The sequence below is a fragment of the Gracilinanus agilis genome, chromosome 2 (genome assembly GCF_016433145.1).
Source record: "Gracilinanus agilis isolate LMUSP501 chromosome 2, AgileGrace, whole genome shotgun sequence".
Taxonomy (NCBI): domain Eukaryota; kingdom Metazoa; phylum Chordata; class Mammalia; order Didelphimorphia; family Didelphidae; genus Gracilinanus; species Gracilinanus agilis.
The window spans coordinates 508,035,013-508,059,229 of NC_058131.1; the positions used below are offsets into that span (position 1 = coordinate 508,035,013).

Consider the following 24,217-nt stretch of genomic DNA (forward strand, 5'->3'; position numbering starts at 1 on the left):
AGTCAATACTGTGTATTGGCTCTAAGGCAGAAGAGTGGTAAGGGCTAGGCAATGGGGGTTAAGTGACTTGCCCAGAGTCACACAGCTAGGAAGTGTCGGAGGCCAGATTTGAACCCAGGACCTCCCATCTCTAGGCCTGGCTCTTAATCCACTGAGCCACACAGCTGCCCCCCAAGGGTTACTCTCTACATGAGGCTTTGCCTGATCTCTGCTCTCCACTCCCACTCCAGTATTTCTTCCCCTCTTCCCAACACAACCAAATTACATGTTATTAATTTAAATGGGTACATGTTTGTAATAGGAGTGATCTGGGGCATCTCTCCAAACAGCCAAAGGCTATCTATCTATATTTCTATGAGGAAAAGACCAGGGTGTTTCTCCAGATCACCTGTTACATGTTGTTTTCCCTACTAGATTGTAAGCTTCTCAAGGGTTAGGATTTTTATCTCTATACCTCAAAAGAGGATCTGGCATACAGTAGGGTCTTAATAAATGTTTATTTGATTTTCTTTCCTTTTGGTATCTATATTTCAATATTTCTAAGATCTGTGATTTTGTAAATGGGGGTCCTCCTTTGATTGATAGAGAGCACAGGTCTAACCTTTATAAACAATAAATGCTGATGACAACTCTTCTATTTGGCAGAAAGGATCTGAGAATTGTGGCTGAAATTTTTACTACTCAACTTAGTTATTCTCAGCAATACAATGATGCAAGCCAAGTCTGAAGGACTTATGATGAAAAATAATATCCACCTCCAGAGAAAGAACTAATGGAGTCTGAATGCACATCAAAGCATACTATTTTTTACTTTGGTTTTTTTTTTTCCATGTCTTTGCTCTGTGTCTTCCTCTTTTTTCCCCCCTCATGTCTTTGGTCTGCGTCTTCCTTTACAACATGACTAATATGGAAATATGTTTTGCATGAATGTACATGTATAACCTATATCAAATTCCTTTTTCTCAGTGAGAGGGGGATGGAAAGAATTCAGAACTCAAAAATTTAAAAATAAATGTTAAAATTATTATTTTTTTATTTTTTTTTATTTTAAACCCTTAACTTCTATGTATTGGCTCCAAGGCAGAAGAGTGGTAAGGGTAGGCAATAGGGGTTAAGTGACTTGCCCAGGGTCACACAGCTGGGAAGTGTCTGAGGCCAGATTTGAACCCAGGACCTCCAGTCTCTAGACCTGATTCTCAATCCACTGAGCTACCCAGCTGCCCCCTAAAATTATTTTTTGTATATAATTGGGAAAAATAAAATAATAAAGAAAAAATTACCACCCTGTAGCAATAAAATCATAGGTCTTTCCAAGTTCTAAAGAACTTGGATCTTAATTAACAGATCAAAGGAACCCTTTAGATTAATCATCTTCCCTAAACTAAGTCGGGCTCTTTACAGAGATATTCATGGAGTCAGTCTATCATAGGGTTTGCCTTAGAAGCCTCTCCTTGCCTTATCTCTTGGTAGGGCTTGGTAGAGTTTATACTCCACTAGAATAGCCTTTGAGGACCCAGGGTGACCTCCATGGCTCAAGACATCAGAGGAAGACTTTAGAGGACATTTGGTACTTCCTCTATTCTGGAGGTATGGAGAGGGGACTGACTTCACATGCCTGTTGTGTCTGTTGAAGGAGCAGTAAATAATTACTCATTTGAGAAGATAAGCATTTTTTCAGACTAACCACTGGGGACACACAACTTCCTATTCCATTGTATTGGCCATGCTACCGGTACCCAAAAACTGCCAGTGGCTCCCTACTGCCCCTGAAATAGAACGTAGGTTACTCTGTTTAACATTAAAAACCTTCATAATTTGCCAGCTTACCTTTCCAGACTCATAAGATACACTCATCCCAAAGCATTCTATATTCCAGCCAGATTGGACTGCCTGCTGTCCCTTTGACACACGATTCCATATTTCATCTATGTGCCTTTGTATTGGTAGTCTCCCATGCCTTGGAATCTCTGACTTCCTTCAAAGATCAACTCACCTTCCATGAAGTCTTCCCTGGCCCTCTCAGCTTCTAGAGCTACCTCCCCAAACTACCTTGTATTTATTTTGTATTTACTTGTTTATGGAGACTCTGTTTCTCCAGTTGGAATATAAAATACCTGAGGGAGAGACTTCAAAACCTGTCCCTTTTTGATTATACCACACTATGGCTGATGCTATAAGTCCAAGGTTATAAAGTGATGGCAAATGCCCTCATTTCTAATGCATTCCCTTGATCTGTTAAGAACATAAGAAATACCATATTAGAATTGTATATCCTGATAAATGGTACAGGCTGAAAATAGCAGCAGCTTAAAAGAGGGTTTAGGTAACAGACTCATCCCCTACTAAAGTCCTCCTTATCCGATGCCTCACTGTCATGTGGAGGTGACTCTGGCCCATTTCAGGGAAGTATTTGCTCTAATATGGCGGCGAGGCGGCACGGTGGATGGAGTACTCCACCTGGAGTCAGGAAGATGAGTCTTCTCGAGTTCAAATCTGGTCTCAGACACTAGCTGTGTGATCCTGAGTAAATCACTTAATCCCATTTGCTTCAGTTTCCTCATCTGTAAAATGAGCTGGAGAAGGAAAATGGGAACCACTCTAGCATCTTTGCCTGGAAAACTCCAAAAAAGGTCACAAAATGTCAGACATGACTGAAAAACAACCAAATGACATGTTCTAGTAGGTTGTACCAACCTAAAAGAGCTGAAAGAATAGTTTTGGTAATAGAGAGTGGGTCTGACAGACCTATTTAGGACTGAACTAGATGAAAGATGGTTACTAGGTGATAAATAGAATAACACTAATAGTATTTATGTAATACCCACTATGTGCCAAGCACTGTGTTAAGTGCTTTATGAATATCCCATTTGATACTTGCAACAACTCTAGGAGGTAGGTACTATTATTATCCCTATTTTACAGATGAGGAAACTGTGGCAGAGAGATTACAGGACCTGCCCAAGGTCATACATTTTAATTCAGGAGGATGAGCTTTCTTGACTCCAAGATCAATATTCTATCCACTGCAGGACCTAGCTGCCCCTACCAACAATGTAATCGGAGGTAAATAACAAATATAAGTAACTATGATTATAAGGGAAGAGCAGGGGAAGAAATGCCCTGAGAAATTGGGGGGGGGGCATCAATCAATTGGTTGATCAGAAAGCACTGATATAGTGCTTGCTATGTACCCTGTAAAGATTTTCAGCTAAAGGGAGTCAGAAATGTGGTCCCTTAAAAGGAAAAACATTAGAAGGGTAATCCTGCTTTCCCATAATAGATTGCTTGGTTCTGCTATTAGCAATAGAAAGCTAGAAGCCCAATGTTCTGTCTGAAGGTGGTGCCAAAGAGCTTTGGCTCCAAAGAGGAAAGGACTAAGGAATGGAGGGGAAGGAAAATGGAAGGTCCCCAAAACCCCATGCTGTCACTTTTAGTCTAACCTTTAGAATTTGTTGTCGTTTAAATGTTTTTCAATCACACCCAACACTTGGTGACCCCATTTGGAGTTTTCTTGGCAAAGTTAATGGAATGGTTTTCCATTTCTTTCTCTGGCTCATTTTATAGATGAGGAAACTGAGGCAAATAGGGTTAAAATTTGAACTCAGGAAGATGAGTTTTCCTCACTCCCAGGCCCGACACTCTATCCACTGAGCAACTTAGCTGCCCCCCAAAATACCAGGCTAAGTACCCTCTGTAGAGCACTGGAGGGGGGGCCATGACTGTCTTGAAGCCCAAATGTCAAACACTTAGCCCATGGGTCACATGCCACACATGATATCCCAGTGCCTGGCCCATAGATGGCACTCTACAAATGCTAACTATCCTCCTCCCTCTCTTTATCTACCCCTGGCCGCCATCTTTCATCTAGGCTGGTCCTTGGGTGACAGACACACTATTTATGACAAGGCCCATTCTTGTAGCTATATCTCTGGCATAGACTTTGACTCAGGGGCCACTGGTTTGGTACAGTTTGGTACAACCTATTAAAACATACATCTCACTGAGAGAGTCCAAAAACTCAAGAGAACCAGATTAAAATGTAATTGGGAAATATGAATAGACTAGAATAAATAAAAATATAATTAAACATAGACAACATTACATTTTAAGGCAAAGTTAATATGTTGTTCATGAGCATCCTTATGTATAGATGAGGGACCTGGTTTAAATTTGAATCTGATACTACTACTTTCTATCTAATACTTAAAAGATTATAAGTTCTTTGAGGGCAGCCATCATGACTTATTTATAATTAAAGACTCCCCCGGGCTATATAGGGAGTCAAGACACTTGGCTTTCAATTGTAAAATCTTAAGAAATCTCAGTAGTTTTAGCTGTAAAATGGGAATATAATACTTATCCTATCTACTTCATAGAGTTATTTAGAAGAAAGCACTTTGTAAACTTCAAAAATATTCTAGAGATGTAATCTACTATTATAGAATGAATGTTTATTGAATGAATCCTCTTGGTCCAGTTGAATGAATAAATACTTGTTGAATGAATCCTCATAGTCTTTAAATCCATACTTTTGGTAGCACAATAGATAGAGCAGAAGGCCTGGAGTCAGTAGGATCTGAGTTCAAATCTGACCACAGATACTTCCTAGCTGTGTGACCCTGGGCAAGTTACTTAACCCCCATTGCCTAGCCCTTACCACTCTTCTGACTTAGAACCAATATACTGTATTAATTCTATGATGGAAGGTAAGGGTAATCCCCCTCCTCAACCCCCCCCAACCCCCCCCCTACTTTCTGCTTTAGTAACAACTCTAAGACAGAAGGGCAAGGACTAGGAAATCAAGGTTAAATGACTTATCCAAGGTCACACAGGAAGTATCTGAGGCCAAGTTTAATTCTCTTTCCACTGTGCCACCTCAATGTCTCCTCATTCTTTTTCTTTTTTCCCTCCCTGTTATTTTTTAGCCCTGCTTCTCCAAATGATTCCTTCTGTCCTATATATCAAAGCAGTGTAGCATCATGGAAAAACTGGATTTGATGACTAAAGGAGCTAGTTTTGAGCCTTGATTTTATCACTTATAAGCTATGTGACTTTGGGTAAATGACATGCCTTCTGAAATGAGGATTGTTAAAAGAAAAACTCTACCCCTTTGATCACTTTATTAAAGAGAAAACAACCAGAGTTTCCCTCAGTTGAAATTAACTAACTCCCAGGCAACTCTGAATCTCCTCCAATTCAGTTCCCTCCTTGGCGCAGGATTGGTCCTTATATAGGCCAATCCCTCGCCTGGAAGCAGGGAGGGGGCGTGGCCCCTCCCTAGCACAGGATTGGTCCAATTCAAGACCATGCTAGGAAGTGAGGGGGCATGCTGGGGTATGCAGTTCCCCCAGCCACAACACTTCAAAACCCACACTTCTATGAGTTTCCTCCTTTTTAATTTTATTATTATTTTTTAAACCTTTAACTCCCATCTTAGAATCAATACTATGTATTGGTTCCAAAGCAGAAGAGTGGTAAGGGCTAGGCAAGGGGGGTTAAGTGACTCGTCCAGGGTCACACAGCTGGGAAGTGTCTGAGGCCACATTTGAACCCAGGATTTCCCATCTCTAGGTCTAACTCTCCATCCACTGAGCCACCCAGCTGCCCCCTCCTCCTTTTTACAATGAGGGAATTTTACTAGATGATCCATGCCTCCTACTCCCTTGCCCCTTCCCATCAGTCTGTGTGTATATGCATATGATAGAATGGCTCCTTGGAAAACAGAACCTTTATTGCTTACCTTCCCCTAGCTGCAGGGCTGGGTCCATGAGTTCCATCATGTATTCAACATTAAGAAGCATTTCTGTCAGGTTGCTTCGGGCTAGGACGTACATGAGGACTGGGAGAAAGTCATCGGCTCCATAGGGTTTCCCTGGGCAGAGGAAGTAAGCAGTGGTGAAAAGTTGTCTCTGTCTAGCTTATCCACTTCTGGAAAAGTAGCCACATGCCCTCTGGTGGGTCAGAACCACTTATTCACCAGAAGACCTCCACACTTAATTTAATAGCATCTAATTGGGTTAAGATTCCAAGTGGATGGGAAGTGGGTCTTCAAATGCAAAGACCCAGAAGAGCAAGAAAACCCAGGAGTCTGGGAATGGGATTGGGGAGGGGGAACTCTAGGGGGAAGAAAGTGTTCTGGAATATAGTAAGGGAAGGACTATAAACAGATTGTAAGCAAATTTTCTACTGGGTTTCCTCACCATGATCCTACTCTTCAATACTTTCTATCCATCAAGAACTTGGATTTCATCTCTGGTTTTCTCCACATTCCCCTCTCCCCCCGTGACCCCCTGCCCCTAGATATTAATCTCTTCTTACAGGGATCCAGAACTATAAGCAGGAATAAATGTTTAACAACCAACTTTCCACCTAAATGTATGACATACTTTTTTTTTAAACTTTTACCTTCTGCCCTAGAATCAATACTGCATATTGGTTCCAAGCCAGAAGAGTGGTGAGAGCTAGGCAGTGGGCATTAAGTGACTTGCCCAGGGTCACCCAGCAAGGAAGTGTCTGAGGACACATTTGAACCCAGGACCTCCCATCTCTTAGACCTGGCTCTCAATCCACTGAGCTGCCTAGCTGCCCCCTGCAATATACTTTTAATTTTAATTTTTATTAACATTTTTTGCCATCATTTTCTTTAGTCTAGACAATCAACAAAACAATAAATCAAATCCAATTTGTAGTGTGTGTCCATTTTTTGAACTGTATATGCTCACACTGAAAATTTAACAATCAGCTCTCTCAGCCAGCACAAAGTTGCTCCAGCATACTCCTGCTGGGTCCTCTCCTTCCATTCTTTCTCCTCCCCTAGGTACACTCTTACCCATTCCTTCCAGCTCTCCTTTATGCTTGTCTTCCTCCATCAAAATGTAAGCCTCCCGAGGGTAGAACTCCTCTTGATGGCTTGTACTTATTATTTCTAAGCTGAGCACAGTGCCTGGCACACAGTAAGTCATGAATGACTCTCTTTCTCTCTCTCTCTCTCTCTCTCTGGACCATGTTTTTATACATCTAGACCACATAGCACAGGGCTCTGCAACTAAGTGTTTAGTAATTGCTTGTTGCATTAATTAGTTTTGCCAAGATCAGCCCCATATTATTGGAGGCAAAAATAGCCTAAGGAACAAGCACTGGGCTTAGAGGCATTAGCCCTGGATTTTGAATACCAGCCTTTTTATTCATTATGGGAAATCATTTAAACTCAGAGCCCAAATTTCACCATTTTTTAAATGAGGGCTGCATTTGGTGGTCTTTAAGGTTCCTTCTGATTCTAAAATTCTATGATCCTTTCAGCAACATTCAATAATGGATTAGAACAGGGCAGGCAGGTGACTCAGTGGATTGAGATCCAGAACTAGAGATGGGATATCCTGGGTTCAAATCTGGCCTCAGATACTTCCTAACTGTGTGACCCTGGGCAGATCACAACTCCAATGGCCAAGCCCATACCTCTCTTCTGCCTTGGAACCAATACTTGGTACTGATTCCAAGATAGAAGGTAAGGGTCTAAAAAAGAAAGAGTTTTGGAATCTTGGGGAAGAATAGTTCTCACCATATCTAACTCCTTCTTGAGTGACTTGAGGGATTTGGGGAGAGGGAGGCTCTTTCTGGGTTTTCCTGGATGCAGTGAGCCATCTCTTTCCAGCTGAATAATCATCTTTCTCTGTCCTATCTGTAAAAGCTGATTAAGCACTATTACCCAGAAGGCTTTGTTATAAACCTTGTAACTCATAATTAGGGAAAGATCATATGTATTAAGAGTTGAAAGAGACCTTAGGGATTCTCCCATATAACCTTCTTATTTGATTGATCGGGAAATCAAGGTCTAGAGAGATCAAGTAGCTTATTCAAGGTGGTAAGTAAGGAGAGGTCAGTCAATTGCCAAGTCAGGATATGAATCCAAGTCTTATGACTTCAAAGGCAGTGTCACACACGGCCTCTCTCCCAGGAGTCGTTTTGGATAGACTTGGTTTAATTACTTGAGCTCTGGCACGTAGGGGATTTTTTTACATTAACCCAAATTTTGAAAAAATGTATGAGACTGGCAATAAGGAAAGCTCAGATAGAAAACTCATTTTGATTCCATGCGGTATGCCCCTATAACTCATATACTGCTTTAGATCCAGTTGAATTTTTAATATTTTCACAGACACAAAATTTCTGGGTGTTATGTGAAAAATTTACCAAGGAAGATGTACCAGCTGAATTATTTTGTTCTCTGGGATGCCAGCTCTACAGGGGTGGCCAAGATTGGATCTCTGGCTTTGATTCATTCCATTCCATTCCTTAAAACCAGGATTTCCCAAGCCAGGGTAAGAATTGAGGGGAAAGAGGATTGACGCTCTGTCCTCTCCTCCCTGGCCACAGGAGAGACAGGGAGCCAGCAGACTGGGTGCCCCTTACTCATTTCTCCCTTATCTGAACTCCAGTGTCATTTTTTATCTGTACCATCCATTTGGCACATATCATTGTCACTTTGTGTCCTTATTTTTCACTCAATATGCAAATCCTGTCTCAAACTAGATTGTTAAATACCTTGAAGGTAAGAAATAAGTCTGGGTATCCTCAGATACCTAACCATAGTGCCTGTCCATAGTAGCAGTGCAATAAATGTTGATGGTGATAAAATAGAGATCATATTATTTTCAAGAACTTACTCAGAGGGTATTTATGAAGAAAATAGGTGTGCAAATAATCTATGAGGTTAATAATGTTATTGAGATATACAGTATTATTATTAATGGAAGAGGAGGGAGGGCAACTAGCTGGCACAGTGGATAGAGTGCTAGGCTTAGAGACAGGAAGATCCGAGTTCAACTCTGGCTTCTGACACTTATTGGCTATGTGGTCCTGGGTAAGTGACTTAATTCTGTTTGCCTCAGTTTCTTTCATCTGTAAAATGAGCTAGAGAAGGAAATGGCAAACTCCTCTAGCATCTTTGCCAAGAAAACCCTAAGAGGAGTCCCAAAGAGTCTGAAATAATAAAAAATGACTAAACAGAGACAAAGAGGATGGAGCCCTGATCTTGGCATTCTGAAATTCTGAAAATCTGAAAATCACTGAGCTGTCTAAGCACACCTCTAAACAGCTGGGAGTTTACTCTTTTGAGCAGTAATATCTAAACATTTTAAAGTATTTTGCACAGAATGTGAAAACACAGAATAGAGAATTTTAGAACTGGAAGGGCCAACAGAACACAGAATTATAGGAACCTTAGAATACAGATGTTGGAATAGGAAGGGACCTTAGTAGAACATCGAACACAGAATTTCAGAGCTGGAAGAAATTATAGAGATCTTCCAGAGCCATTCCCCTCTCTTTACACATGAGGAAACGAAGGCCAGAGAAATCTAGTGCCTTGCTCAAAGTCCCATGATGAGGAGAAATTTTCATATACCCCTCTACTTGTTTGAGTGATGTTCTGATAGAAGTGAATGAATAATTTGAATGAACGTGTGATACTATGGAAAAAGAAGTGGGTCCTCAAATCCTGCCTTTAATTCATGTTTGGTTGTTTTTCAGTCATGTCTGATTCTTTGGGATTCCATTTGGGGTTTTCTCAGCAAAGATACTAGAGTGGTTTGTCATTTACTTTTCCAGTTCATTTTACAGATGAGGAAACTGAGGCAAACAGTTAAGTGACTTGTCCAAGATCACAAAGTTAGTAAGTGTCTGAGGATGGATTTGAGTTCATGAAGATGAGTTTTCCTTATTCCAAGCCCAGTGCTCTGTCCATGAGCCACCCCAGCTGCCCTTTGATTCTTACAACCTGTGAAACTTTGGATAAGTCATTTATCTTTGATCTTCAGTTTCCTCATACTAAGATGAGGGAGTTAGACTGGCCTCTGAGGTTCCTTCCCAAGGAAACTTTAGATTTATGATTTTGGAAGATGGAGCTCATGACTTTTTAGTATGCCAAAGACTATATTATCCTTTCTTTTACCCCTCGAGCTCTTCAGACGGATAACAGCTATGCACAGGGTAAGGCACGATGTGAGACGATGAGATACTCAAGATTTCCTTTTTCTCAGGTCTCAGATGATATAATTCTGGATGTAGCGGCTGACGTGGGGGTGGTCCACTCTGGATTTCCAGAGTCTTTTTGCTTTCCTAACTTTGCAAAGTTATGCCTGTTTGCCATGACTGAAGCTGATCAAATTTTAAAGAGCTAGCCTGCAGTATTTATGAATACTTTGTGGATTGAAAAAATTCCCATAAGAAGGATCGTGTAAGGTAGAGTTGACCTGGAAAAGAGTCAGCAGTCCAAAGTCAGGATGTGCTGGGCCTGTACTCTATGTATCTTAATCAATTAGCAAGAATTTATTAAGTGGGGAAGCTAGGTAGCAAATAGAGCAGACGACCTGAAGTTGGGAGGTCCTGGGTTCAAATCTGATCTCAGACACTTCCCAGCTATGTGACCCTGGGCAAGTCACTTAACCCCCATTGCCCCTATCTCTTATCGCTCTTCTGCCATGGAACCAATACTCAGTATTGATTCTAAGCAAGAAGATAAGGATATATATATATATAAAAAAGAATTTAAAGTGGGGACACTAAGTAGCATAGTAGATAGAGTACCAGTTCTGGAGCTGGGAGGACCTGGGTTTAAATCTGGCTTCAGACCCTTCCCAGCTGTGTGACCCTGGGCAAGTCACTTAACTCCAATTGCCTAGCTCTTGCTACTTTTCTGCCTCGGAACCAATACTCAGTATTGATTCTAAGGTGGAAGGTAAGGGCTTAAGAGGGGAAAAAAGACTTGATAAAGTATTTATGATTTGCCAGGCCCTGGGGGAGAGAAAATAAGACAAACTCACAGCCCCTGCCAGGAGCAGCCTGTGTTCCTAGGGGAGAGATAATATATAAATAATTAGGCATGTACAGCCTGTGCAGAGGAGAGGAGAGGGAAGCCACTACCACAGATGTACCTCTGCTATCAGTTAGCTGAACAAATCCACCAAAGGGTCCTTGGAGAGAAGACCTGGGCAAGGGAAGCCAGTTTGTTTGGGAAAATAATTTAAGGACTTTACATTTATGGAGTATTTCACCAATACAATGTACTTTATATATCTGTGTACTCGTACTTTTTTTTATTCCCTTACTTCTAGTGGTTATAAATAAATCTTATAAAAATAGAATACGAGGAGTATTGTACATTCATTTTTAGTCTTACAACCCCAAGGTTTCCAAGATGGGAGACAGGATGGATGTTGGTGCCACCAACAGAAACAGGAAAGACAGAAGGAAAAATATATTTAGAGGGAAAGACAATAAACTTGATTTTGTACGCATTGAGTCTGAGGTGGTGATGGCACAACCAGGCGGAGATGTCCTAATGGCAGCTGGAGATGCAGAGCTGGCATTCAGAAGACAGATCAGGAATAGAAATACAGTATAGAAGTCTGTCTAGAAGAAGTAGTTGAAATTGTGAGAGTGAATGAGATTTCTACAGTGGAGAATATTAACAGAGAGGAATGACCCTTAACGGACACACACATAGGCATCAGAGGAGGAAAGAGAAAAGGAACTTTTAGAGGGATAGGTGGAGAACCAAGATAAAGTTAAGGGAGGAGAGAGAATCCAGTGAGGGGGTTCAGCTATGTCAGAAGGTGAAGGGAGAAAAAAAAGAGAATAAGGACAGAATCAAGGCTGTTGGATTTGTCGGTGGATTGCTGATCTTTGCCAAAGCCGTTTCAGTCGAGCAGAAGGGTTAGAAACCAGGTTACAAAGAAAAAGTGGGTAGTGAGGAAATTCTAGTTACAAATAGAAAACTTTTTCAGTAAGTTTAAGGGAGTAGAGAAATGACCATATGGTGCAGAAGAGTTTAAGAAAAGGCTTTTTTTTTTTCAGGATTAGAGAGACTTGAGCATATTAGGGGGTCTCTGAGGAATTAAAAAGGAAGAGATTGAAAAAGTATGGGAGGGGGCAGCTAGGTGGCTCAGTGATAAAGAGCCAGGCCTGGATCTAGGAAGTCCCAGGTTCAAATTTGGCCTCAGGCATGTCCTAGCTGTGTGACTCTGGGCAAGTCACTTAACCCCCATTGCCTAACCCTTACCCCTCTTCTGCCTTGTAACCAATGTACAGTATTGATAAGATAGAAGGTAAAGGTTTAAAAAAAAATAATAAAAAATAAAAAGTATGGGGGAGGGGGCAGCTGGGTAGCTCAGTGGATTGAGAACTAGGTCTAGAGACAGGAGGTCCTAGGTTCAAATCCAGCATCAGACACTTCCCAGCTGTGTGACCTTGGGCAAGTCACTTGACCCCCATTGCCCACCCTTACTACTCTTCCACCTAGGAACCAATACATAGAAGTTAAGGGTTTAAAAAAAAAAGTATGGGGGAGCTGGAGGAATGAATGCTGAAGAAATGTTATCAAAGGGTCAGGTAGAGAAATTAGCTTTAAAGAAACCAGAGAAAAGGAGGAAATAGTACTGAGAGATTCTGAAGAAAGAAAGGAGGATAACGGAGCTCATTTCAGAGGGTCTCTGTCTTCTCAGGCTAAGTACTCCTACTTGCAGTAAGTGTAAGGGATCCTGGGAGTAAAGGAGAGAGAGGAGAGAAGGTTTGGAACAAATGTTGGGAGTAAAGTAAGGATTCACCAAGGACAAAAACATGGTTAGGGGTGCTCCCAAAAGGAGGCCCAACCGAGGTTATGTAATACAAATTTGTAGTAGCTGAAATGAGCTCAGTTACATAATTTTCTCCACAGATGCTCAGCCGTACCAAAGCAGAAGTGAAGCAATCAGACGCAGGGGCTCCTCAGTCATGAAATCGGAAATGGTGGAGGGTTAGAGGGTGCCTGTTTGAAATGAGATGCATTAGACATGGACTGTCTCTTCCACATTGGGAAGAAGCACCTTAAGGCGTGTCTTCTCCAGCCTAACTCTCCCCTAGTTACAGTCTTTCCTCGCTAAATGGCGGTTCACTGTATGGCAGATTTAAAAAAAAAAATCTAATTCTGTACCGCAGTTACACTTATCACGGCACACTATTGGCTGATGGAATGAAAGGCGACCAATCACAGCGCTGTGTTCAGTATCCTGGGTGCTGATTGGCTCATTGGCTTTCAAGAGCATGGAGAAGGTTCATAGGAGAGTGGGAAGGGTTTATAAGCCTTAAAATATATATATAAATAACAAAATAAGTGTAAAGCCGCTACTTTGTGGTTTTTCACCCGTTGCGGGGTGGGGGATGGGGGGCTGAAGGGGGGGTCTCTGGAACTTGATAGGTGAAGGATCGCTGTATTCACCTGTTGATTAGGCTATACGATTTCTAGTCTTCTCACTCCAGCAGCCACCATGCTGTAGAGGCCCAAGATTTAGCTTAACGTGAAGAAGACTTTTCCAACAATTCACTGGGATCTTCTCTGTTTGTCCAGCCCTCAGGTTTTATAGAAGAGGAAACTGAAGCCCAGGAAAGTTTCTGACAATGAGAATTAGACGGGGACAACTAAGCCACTCAAGGGATAGAGCACCAGGCCTGGAGTCACAAGGACGTGGGTACATGCCTGGCCTCAGACACTTCTTAGCTATGGGACCCTGGGAAGTCACTTAACCTCGATTGCCTAGCCCTTGTCTTCTGTCTTAGAGTTGTTAGATAGAAAGTAAGAGTTTTAAAAAAGTAAGAGTTAAAAAAAACCCCAACTATCCGAAAGGGCTGCCTTGAGTGTAAGAGGTTCTCCATCACTAGAGGCCTTCAAGTAGAAGCTGTTGTAAGGAAGATTCCTCCACAGAAATTGAGGAATAATTTGGTTTCTGAGTCTCTTTCCAATTCTGAGATTCTGAAGTGATTCACTTGAGGATGAAGTAACTCATATGCACATGGCAGAACTGGGGTTGGAGCTTGGATCTCCTGACCATTGGCCCAGATTCCTCTTATAGAGCATGCAGAGCCCTAAGTTATAAGTCAAAGGGATATAGGAAAGAAGTATCCAATTCAATAGAATCTTAAGTCAAGCCAACAAGCACGTAGGAAATACCTGCTATCAACAAGGCACCGAGGAACTAAAAAAAAAAAACAAAAAAACATAACACACTTGACCTTGACTGCATATTTTCATAACCCAAAGAAAGAATTACGAAAAAAGCTATTTGAGTTATGAAGATCCCACTTCCCCTATCTGACCCTCAGTGAAAATTTCTTTGTGGCCAAGGCTGGCCAAGCTCCACCAAAATAGCTGGGTTCTGTGGCAGGCCATGGAAAGTTCTGTGCTATTTTATATTTCTTGATAGCCTCAGGCTCTCTTGGTCTCTCGTGAGTCATTGTCTTTCCTTGCTTTTGGGTCCCTACAAGGCATTGGGTCATATTTAAAACTAACTCAATTGATTAAAGGATTCATCTGTTGTGAGTTGTGAGTTTAAACACTGGTTCCATTAGTTTATAGAAGTGTGATGAGCTGGGTAGTGCAAAGAACAGAGAAAGCTGAAGTGGGAATCAGAAAGATTTGAGTTGAAATCCAGCCTTAGATTCTTCCTATCCATGTAACTTGGGCAAGATAATCACTTAAGCGCTGCCTGCCTCAGTTTCTTAATTTGTAAAGTTCTTTGTGAATCTCAATAAAGTACTTTATAAACACTAATTATTAATATGCAAATTACATCTTTGAGGCTCAGTTTCTTCAACTGTAAAGGTACTACCTACCTCATGGTAGTGTCATGAGCAAAAGGTTTTATAAATTTTAAGGCACTATAGAAAATGATCTATGATTATCACTCAAGCAAAAAAAAAAAAAAAAAAAAAAAGCCTTTATGTCCAAAAGAGAACCATAACATATAGTGGGGAGATTTCTCTGGATTTCAGAGACTCAGAAGACCTGGGTTCTCGCACTGATTCTATTAGTTATTGGTGATATAAACTAGTTTAGGTCACTATTTTCTGACCTTCAATTTCTCTATAATAGCGGTGGCACTATGGAACTCTGTTGGCTAAGCTTTAGAGAAATGGAGGCATCTAGATGTGGGGTGACCCACTTGAAGCCTAACGTGGAGAAAGGAAAATAACCTGAGTTTGATTCTCTGGATGTAATGCTAATCAGACCTCATCTTTGCCCAACAAAATGGAGCTATCTCTTGATTGTATCAAATGGGCATTTTAGAGTGATTTATTACATGCTCAAAAATACTGATTGCCGAGTTTTAGAGGCTATTAGGTAAGACAACCTTTTGGCAGGATGGAGCTGTGTTATTTATATTTATGAAATTCTCTTTGATTGGACATGATCTCGCTGGAAAGTATTAGATTCCTTGAAAAAGCTGCCACTGGCAAATAAACAAGGTGATTTACCACTTTATTATAATTCCTTAGTCTCTGGGAACAAATGACTTCAAGAAACCACAAATGGATGCTGCCAAAAGCCAAGGGCCCTATTGCCAGAGAATGGAAACCAGGTATATTTATGTGATGTTACTGACTGGTCAGGGCCAAGATGAAGGGTTGATGGGTATGTGTGCAGCAGTGGGCATAGTCATAGAATTTAGAGTTGGGCAAGGGTTCAGAATGGGAATTCTTAACCCTTTTTTGTGTCTTGGACCTTTTTGGTAGTCTGGAGAAACCTATGGACTCCCCAGAATGTTTATCAGCACATAAAATTAGCAACTTCACAAGGAAAAAGATGAAGTGATCACTCTTGAAAAAGGAAATTAAGGCTTCCCATTCATTCATTAGCGAAAGGAAATTAAAAAGCAACTGGATGGCTCAGTGGATAGAGCCCGGAGATGGGAGATCCTGGGTTTAAATCTGGCCCCAGATGCTTTCTAACACTGTGTCCCTGGGCAAGTCCTTTAAGCCCCCATTGCCTAGCCCCTACTGCTCTTCTGCCTTAGAATTGATATTAAGACAGAAGGAAAAGGTTAAAAAAAAAAAAAAAGAGTTCCTAGGTTAATTCCATCTTCATTTATTAAAGTCCATATCAAGTTCCTATGGTGTGCTATGTGCAGTGAGGGATGTGAAAGGAAAAATATAATACATGGACTCTGCCCTGCAGGAGTTTAAAGTCTAACAGAAGGGATCAGACACAATGCAATATGTCTAAAGGCCCACGAGAAATTATATTATTATTATTATTTTTTAAACCCTTACCTTCCATCTTGGAGTCAATACTGTGTATTGGCTCCAAGGCAGAAAAGTGGTAAGGGTAGGCAATGGGGGTCAAATGACTTGCCCAGGATCACAGAGGTAGGAAGTGTCTGGGGCCAAATTTGAACCTAAGACCTCCCATCTCTAGGTCTGGCTCTCAATCCACTGAGCTACCCAGCTGTCCCTGAGAGATTATATTATTGAAATCAAACACAGACCTCAATCTAGGTTATATAAGAGTTTAGAAAAGGCTGAAATTGTGGCTGGGAACGACTGAAGAAAACCTAAGTGAGGAGGATAGAGGCACTTTTTTCTTATTTCCTTTTGATTTTAAGCTTCAAGAAGGCTCTGGGCTTTATTGCTGAACAGGTAAAATTCTTTTAAGTCCTCTCAATTCGATGACTCTGTATTTGGGATCCTGAGCTCAGCCCCTCAGGCTTTTGCCCAAAGCCACCAGGGCAGCCTCTGTCTGCCGACTGTTTATCAGAGTCTCTGGTGACTCAAGTAGTTCCCCTATTTTTACTCAGGGACCTGTTCTGGCTCCTGTGGCTGGGATGGAGACTATGTCATCGATTTGGGGGCAATTTCTACAACTCTCTTTGGTGTGGGGATGAACATGAATGGCCCTCACCCTGGTCTGGGCACAGCAAACCTGACCTCTGAATCAACCTAAATCTCAGTTTCCATATCTGTAAGTTAGTTAGAATTACCCAAACTCCTTCTTCCCATCAAGTCCCATAGAAGGTCTAGAGATCTTAGACATGTGGCCCAGTAAATTTCTTCATGAGAGTCAATGCCCAGTGGCAAAAAAGGAAGAAGCTCGACCTCTTTAGGAAGTCCACTCCAGAAGTGGGAACACTCTTAGCCCTTCAATTCTCTTTACTTCTCTTCCCTTCCTCTGACATTTTCTCATTCCCGGGGGTTAATAACAAGCCTGTGGCAAAGTCAGGCCCATCAAGAGGTCTAGGGTCAATATTTTGGACCCTCTCTTATTACAGTCGGGTCATTGTCAGCTTGGCCAATGTTGGACTCTGAACATTCCCCATACCTAAAGGTAGGAGAAAGGGGAGAAGTTGGCTTGGCTATATTTCTAGAGTCCTTCACATGTTTGTTTGGTACTTCCCATCCCCTTCTGTCCTCTCCAACAGCATTTCTTTTTGACTCTTGCCTAGGACTCACCCTCTGTGCACTGACCCTAGAAACAGGAATGCTAGAGAACTCAGTTGTTCTTGTCCTTCGGGGTTCCAGAATCCCAGAATCCTAGAAGGTACTTGGTCCAACCCACTCCTGAGCCAAGAGTCCCATATCTCTAGTTTTGCCTACCTGGGTTCCCTAAGGCCATGGAGTCATAGATGAGCTTGCAGGACTTGAGCAGGATGGCAATCTTCTTCTCAGGAGAGTAGGCCTTGTGCATGCTGGTGAACTTGTGAAGGATCTTCTCCATGACGGACACTTCTGGCACACTGGTTGTCACCCCCAGGTCAGTGGTGGTGGTGGCCAAGATGACTAATTGATTTCCCTTTAGTTGCTGGAGGGTCCCATCCTTGTTGTGGATCTCCTGGAGGTGTGAATTGATGGCTTCCTTCAGGGGCTTCAGCACACATTTATATAAGGCGGATTCCACAATGGCTTCTGCAAGCAAAGGAGAGAAGGATTAAGACATGGAAATGGATCAAAAGGAAACATGCCTCAAAGGCTCTGCTCCTTAATGCTTGTCTAAGTTGGGGAACCACCTCTCCCCAACTCTTCATCATTCCTTTTTTTTTTTTCAGGAATGAGATAGCTATTATTTTCTTCATAAAAAAAAGAAATGCTTAAAGCACAAAAGAATAATAATTATACATCAGCAAATATTTAAGATATAGAATAATTTATCATCTTTTGACAGACTCTTGAGAGATAAGAACAACTTTAAAGGGCTTTTGAATAGATATTTCACATTCATGTCAAGACTACACAAGCTAAGAAACTTATAAGGTTGGTCCACATCTACTGGCTTGCCAAACATGGGGCCAACTGTAGCTTCTTTGATGGAGAATTCTTCTAATGGTGGTACTTTCCTTTTTTAAAAGATATTTTTTGAAAAATCATTTCATTTAAAAAATTTATTTTAATTTTAAAATATTTTTCCACATTTACATGATTCATTTTCTTTCCCTCACCTCTTTCCTCCACCCTTCATTTTTCCTAATCCACACACCTTGCTAAATGCCTGCTGCCTGTGGCCCTCTGATTCTGTCACATAAAATAAAATGGGGCCAAGATAAGATATTCACAGATAACCTGAAGTTAGGGTAGAGGGCCTTGAAGAAGCAGCCCCTTGAGATTCTAGTTTCATTGTTTAAAAAAATTTTATTTTAATAACAAATTTCTACATAAGTTTTCCAAAGTTATATGATCCATATTGTCTCTCTCCCTTCTTCCCTCCCCACTTCTGGAGCTGGCAAGCAATTCAGTCTGGGTTATACCTATATTATCACTCAAATCTATTTCATTATTATTCATTTTGATAAGCAAATAATCTTATAAAACCAAAACATATACCCAAATAAATGAAAGATAGATCATATGTTTTCATCTGCATTCCTACTCCAATAGTTCTTTCTTTTTTTTTTTTTCTTGTCATGCAAAACACACTTCCATATTGGTCATTGTTGTAAGAACACCCTCATACGTAATCAAAATCCCCCCAAAAAACTGTAAATATACTGATGTAAGATATGACTCCAGCAGATCTTTCTCTGGTCCAGGTGGATAACATTCAAGATTGTCACAGATCACTGTATTGCTGAGAGTAGCCAAGTTTTCATAGATTGTTCAATATTGCTATTATTGTGTACAGTATCCTCCTGGTTCTGCTTATTTTCCTCTGCATCCATTCCTGCAGATATTTCCAGCTTTTTCGGAAGTCATCTTGCTTATCATCTCTTATAGCACACTAGTATTCCATTACCAACATGTGCCACAATTTGCTCAGCCATTCTCCAACTGATGGACATTCCCTCACTTTCCAATTCTTTGCCACCACAAAAAGAGATGCTATAAATATTTTTGTACAAGTAGGTCCTTTTCCCTTTTCTATGATCTCCTTGGGATACAGACCCAGTAGTGAACAGTAAGTTTTCTTTTCATTCCAAAAACACTGTGATTTTACTGTAAGAAATATTTGTCTTGGGAGCAGTTGGGTGCCTCAGTGGATTAAGAGCCAGGCGTAGAGACAGGAGGTCCTGGGTTCAAATGTGACCTCAGACTCTTCTTAGCTGTGTGACCCTGGGCAAGTCACTTAACCTCCATTGCCTAGCCCTTACCAATCTTCTGCCTTGGAACTAATACACAATATTGATTCTAGGACAGAAGGTAAGAAATGTAAAACCTAGTGGAATTGTTCATCAGCTAAGGGAGGTTAGGGGAGTTTGGGGAGAGGGAAAAAACATGAAATGTAACCATGGGAAAATATTAAAAATAAAAATATAATTAAAAAAAAGACAGCAGGTAAGAGTTTAAAAAATCTATTTGTCAATCTATCTATTTGTCAATCTATCTATCTATCTATCTATCTATCTATCTATCTATCTATCTATCTATCTATCTATCTATCTATCTATCTATCTTTGTCTTTACTATCTGTACACTCCTGCTAAACTCACATTCCATGTAATTTGGCACCCAATATATTATATATACTTCATCTTGGGATTACAAAAAAATTTTTATATGCCTCCTTTTCCCAAGTAAACTGGAAGTTAAAAAAATTTCTCATGTGCTTTACTTCTCCAAGTAAACTGTAAGTTCTCTGAGAACAAGAGTTGTCTTGCCTTATACCTTGTAGACATCCTTGTAGGCTGATCGATTCTCACCAGGAACTAATTTATTATTATTATTTTAAGCCTTTACCTTTTCCCCAAGTATCAGGTCTAAGACAGAAGAGTGTCATGGGCTAGGCAACTGGGGCTAAGAGACTTGCCCAGGGTCACCTGGTGAGAAAGTATCTGAGGCCAGATTTGCATGGCTCCAGACCTGGTACTTTGTCCATTGGGCTACCTAGCTACATATATATATATATATATATATATATATATATATATATATATATATATACACACACACACACACACATAAGTATATATAAATAATACACACAAGTAAATACGTATTATTTAATAAGGGAGATTCCTCAATTGCTGTTTTGAGTTTCGTGAACATTAACATCTTCAGTTTAATGAAGAGAGTATTATAGTTTTTCTTTGTCTCTTCTAGGTATTTTTGGTTTTTAGCTGGTACAGAGGAAAGAGAAGAAATCAGGAAGTCCAGGCTCTAGTCCTACTTCTCTCCTATTTGGTAAGTGACATGAAAGCTTACTAATCTATAAAAGGAAGGGAAAAAATTATTAAGTACCTACTGTATACCTTGTACTGTATTAAATACTTTATGAGTGGTGGAGGCTATTTATACTCAGCAACACAATGATCCAGGACCACTCTGAGGGACTTAGGACAAAGAATACTCTTTACCTCCAGAGAAAGAACTGGGGGGGTGGGGGTGGGGGAGCAGCTGGGTAGCTCAGTGGATTGAGAGCCAGGCCTAGAGATGGGAGGTCCTGGGTTCGAATCTGGCCTCAGACACTTCCCAGCTGTGTGACCCTGGGCAAATCACTTGACCCCCATTGCCCACCCTTACCACTCTTCCACCTATGAGCCAACACACAGAAGTTAAGGGTTTAAAAAATAATAATAATAATAAAGAAAGAACTGGGAGAGTCAGGAATACAGATCAAAGCATGTGATTTTCACTTTAGTTTATTTGGGTTTTTATTTTGAGGTTTTGGATTCATATAACTATTCTTTTACAACAATATGGAAATATATTTTGAATGATAATACATGTACAACCCGGATTGAATCGCTGAGCATTTCTGGAGGGGAAGGAGGAAGGGAAGAGAATGAAGGAGACAATTTGGCTCTTATAATTTCAGAAAACTTATGTGGAAAATTGTTATCACAGGCAATTGGTAAAAATAAAATATATTTTTTAAAAAAGAAACTTATCTGTTTTTCTGAACACAAACCCTCACCCAGACCCAGTCATGACATCATCTCCTATGACACATCAAGCCGCTCTTCTACATAGTGCTTACCCATGGTTCCTTTTTTTCTGAATTTTCCCTCATCAGCTTTTCTGTGAGACACAACACACTCATGGACGAGTAGTTTAGCCTTCTAGAAATATGAAACTGGTAAACACTTCAGCCTAAGCTTTGACTCTCCCTTTGCTAGTCAGTCCTGTCTAACAATTTCATGATCCCATTTGGGATTTTCTTGGCAAAGACACTGGAGTGGTTTATCATATCCTTCTCTAGCTCATTTTACAGATGAAAAAAACTGAGGCAAATAAGGTGAAGTGACTGGCCTCAGGTCACACAGCTAGTAAATATCTGAGGTCATATTTGAATTCAGGTTTTCCTGACTCCCCTATCTGACTATCTCCCTACATCACCTTTTACATACTGATTCCTTGAAGAATCAGTCAGTCCATTAGTTGGTCCATAACACCTATAACCTAGTTCTACAAAATAGTTTTTGTGGAAGTTTGATATGTATGGCTCTGAATAAGTAAATTAATTTAGGTATTCTTGCCCAGATGAATTTTGTTATTATTTTTCATGACACCTGTCATCTAGTACAATATTCAGTTTCACAATTTTACTGAAGAGCAAAAACATGAAATTGGTGTAGGCAGGGAGTATATAGGAATTAATTTATACCTGCTCAAGAACCAATTGTTAAATTTTCACTATTAGCACTTACACCCTAGAAATTTGCAAACAGTACAAAATTGGGGCTTAATTTATTTTTGTGGGTTATCTAGACTTGAGAAAGTGATGGAGAAAATGTTAGTAAGGCACATTAAATTTAAAAGTATGTCGTGCATTCATTTCCTCTCCAAGAGAGCTGGTTGTTAAATATTTATCAGCACATCCCTGAGTAGAGGGGACATCATTGGCTTGAGTGACATTAATTGGTGGCCAGAGCTGGAATCAGGAGACACCTGGGTTTAGATCCTAGATCTGATATTTACTAGGAAATGTAAATTGTGAAAAGCACTTTAAAAAACAGAGGCAGTATGATCTAGTAGAATGAGGGGTGGATTTGGAGTCTGAGGGCCTGGGTTCAAATCTTTGTTCAAATCTGTTTGACCTTGGACATGTCATTTAAACTCTTTCAGGCTCAGTTTCTTCAGTGATAAAAAACAAAGATTTTGGACTAGATGACCTCTAAAGTTCTTTCCAGCTCAAAGTCCATGATATGCTATCATCACTCATTTTACTCAAAAAGAGAAAATGACTCAACAGTAACAACCACTCAATATGTGTTGGTTTCAAGTGGATTGTCAAGTACCAAACCAAATGGAATGTGATAGCAGAAAGTTAGGTCTTATTTGGGGAGAAGATGGCAGAATAGGACAGGAGATTATGTCACTCTCTAAACTCTCCCATGTCAAATAATGCCTTCTCTAGTTTGAGGAGGGGAGGAAGGAAGAGAGATACCTGGAAACATTAATGTAACAAACAAACTAATCGACCAATTAATTAATTAATTAAAAAAGAAAAGAAAAGAAAAGAAAAAGCTAGATGAAGAAAGACCTCTGCCCATGCTATCTCCTTTCCATTTCCAGATACTGGAAGCTTGGTTCCTTGATCACATAGAACTCCCCAGATCCTAGAATTGGGGCTAATTCCAGTAGTTCAGACGCCCTAGGTTCAAATCCATCTAGGCAGGCAGGCAGGATAGCTAAAAGAGCACTGGATTTGAAAACAGGAAGACCTGAATTTAAAAATCCCAGCTCAGACACTTGGTAGTTGTGTGATTCTGGGCAAATCACTTGACCGCTGTATGCCTCGGTTTCCTTATCTATAAAAGGAGGATAATAATAATGGCTACCTCTTAGGGTTGTTTTGGGGATCAAATGAGATAATATTTATGAAGTGCTTTGCACTTAAAGTGATTTATAAAGGCCAGCTCTTATCAATTATATATAATACATATGTGCACATATACTGGTGTATAAATATATTTACATTTATATATAGTTATATGTTTATATATAAACCATACACATGCATGTTTAATCATGTGTATAGATATAGATGCATACACATACTATATATAGGTATACATATGTATACATATTCTTATAAATATATGTATATACACAAATATGTGTATGCATGCATAGAAACACATGTATAAATTTGGTATCATTTTATTAAATATTATACAATACACTATATAATTTATTAATTATTTGCTATATAATACATTATATTATTCATCTTCATATTATAAATTTAATTTATTTATATATTATGCATTAACATAATATATAAATAAATTTATGGATATAAAGATGCTATTATATAGAAATATATACACTGATATATTAACTATCATATATTATATTTCAATATATTTTATATTATAAATATATTATATTTATAAATTATATCTTAATTTAATTTATAAATACATTAAATTTGTAAATATATTAACATTATCATATATAAATATATACACTGAGCCACCGAGCTGCCATATTTATATATGAGTAGCTGCCATATATGTCTACTAATATTATGCTTAATAGTATATACGAGATGTAATATCTTCTCAAAATAATATGCCACAACTAGATACTTCCACAAGATCCTTAGCCATCATTCTAATAATTATTTCACTATTTTTTTTGCCTACCAACTAAAAATAATAAATCAAATAATAATTCCAAACACTTCTCTAACAGAACAAAACCCATAGAAATTATCTTACCCTGTGGAAAAAAAATGAAAAAAAAAATTATACATACACACACATACACACATAAACATATATGGCAGCTAGGTGGCAGCTAGGTGGCTCAATGGATAGAGATCCGAGCCTAGAATCGGGAAGACCTGAGTTCAAATTTGGTCTTATATACTTAGTAGCTATATGACTCTGAACAAGTCACTTAACCTCTGTTTGCATTGATCCACTCCTGAAGGAAATGGCAAATCATTCTGATCTCTTTGTCCAGGCTGTGCATGGGGTCACTAAGAGTAGGCCATGAACGAATGCCTGACCAAAAATTACATATATATATATAT

The 24,217-nt window shown here is 39.8% G+C and overlaps 1 protein-coding gene across 1 annotated transcript in view; it reads right to left on the reverse strand.

Moving 5' to 3' along the window:
* The window catches only part of RIN3 (Ras and Rab interactor 3), a 177,943-nt gene that overhangs the window by 10,792 nt on the left and 142,934 nt on the right, over window positions 1-24,217 (reverse strand). The window contains exons 7-8 of the mRNA XM_044659998.1: window positions 17,401-17,709; window positions 5,741-5,872 (exon numbers count right to left, since the gene is read on the reverse strand). Of these exons, the coding sequence (XP_044515933.1) occupies window positions 5,741-5,872; window positions 17,401-17,709 (441 nt within the window). The remainder of the gene's footprint in view (window positions 1-5,740; window positions 5,873-17,400; window positions 17,710-24,217) is intronic.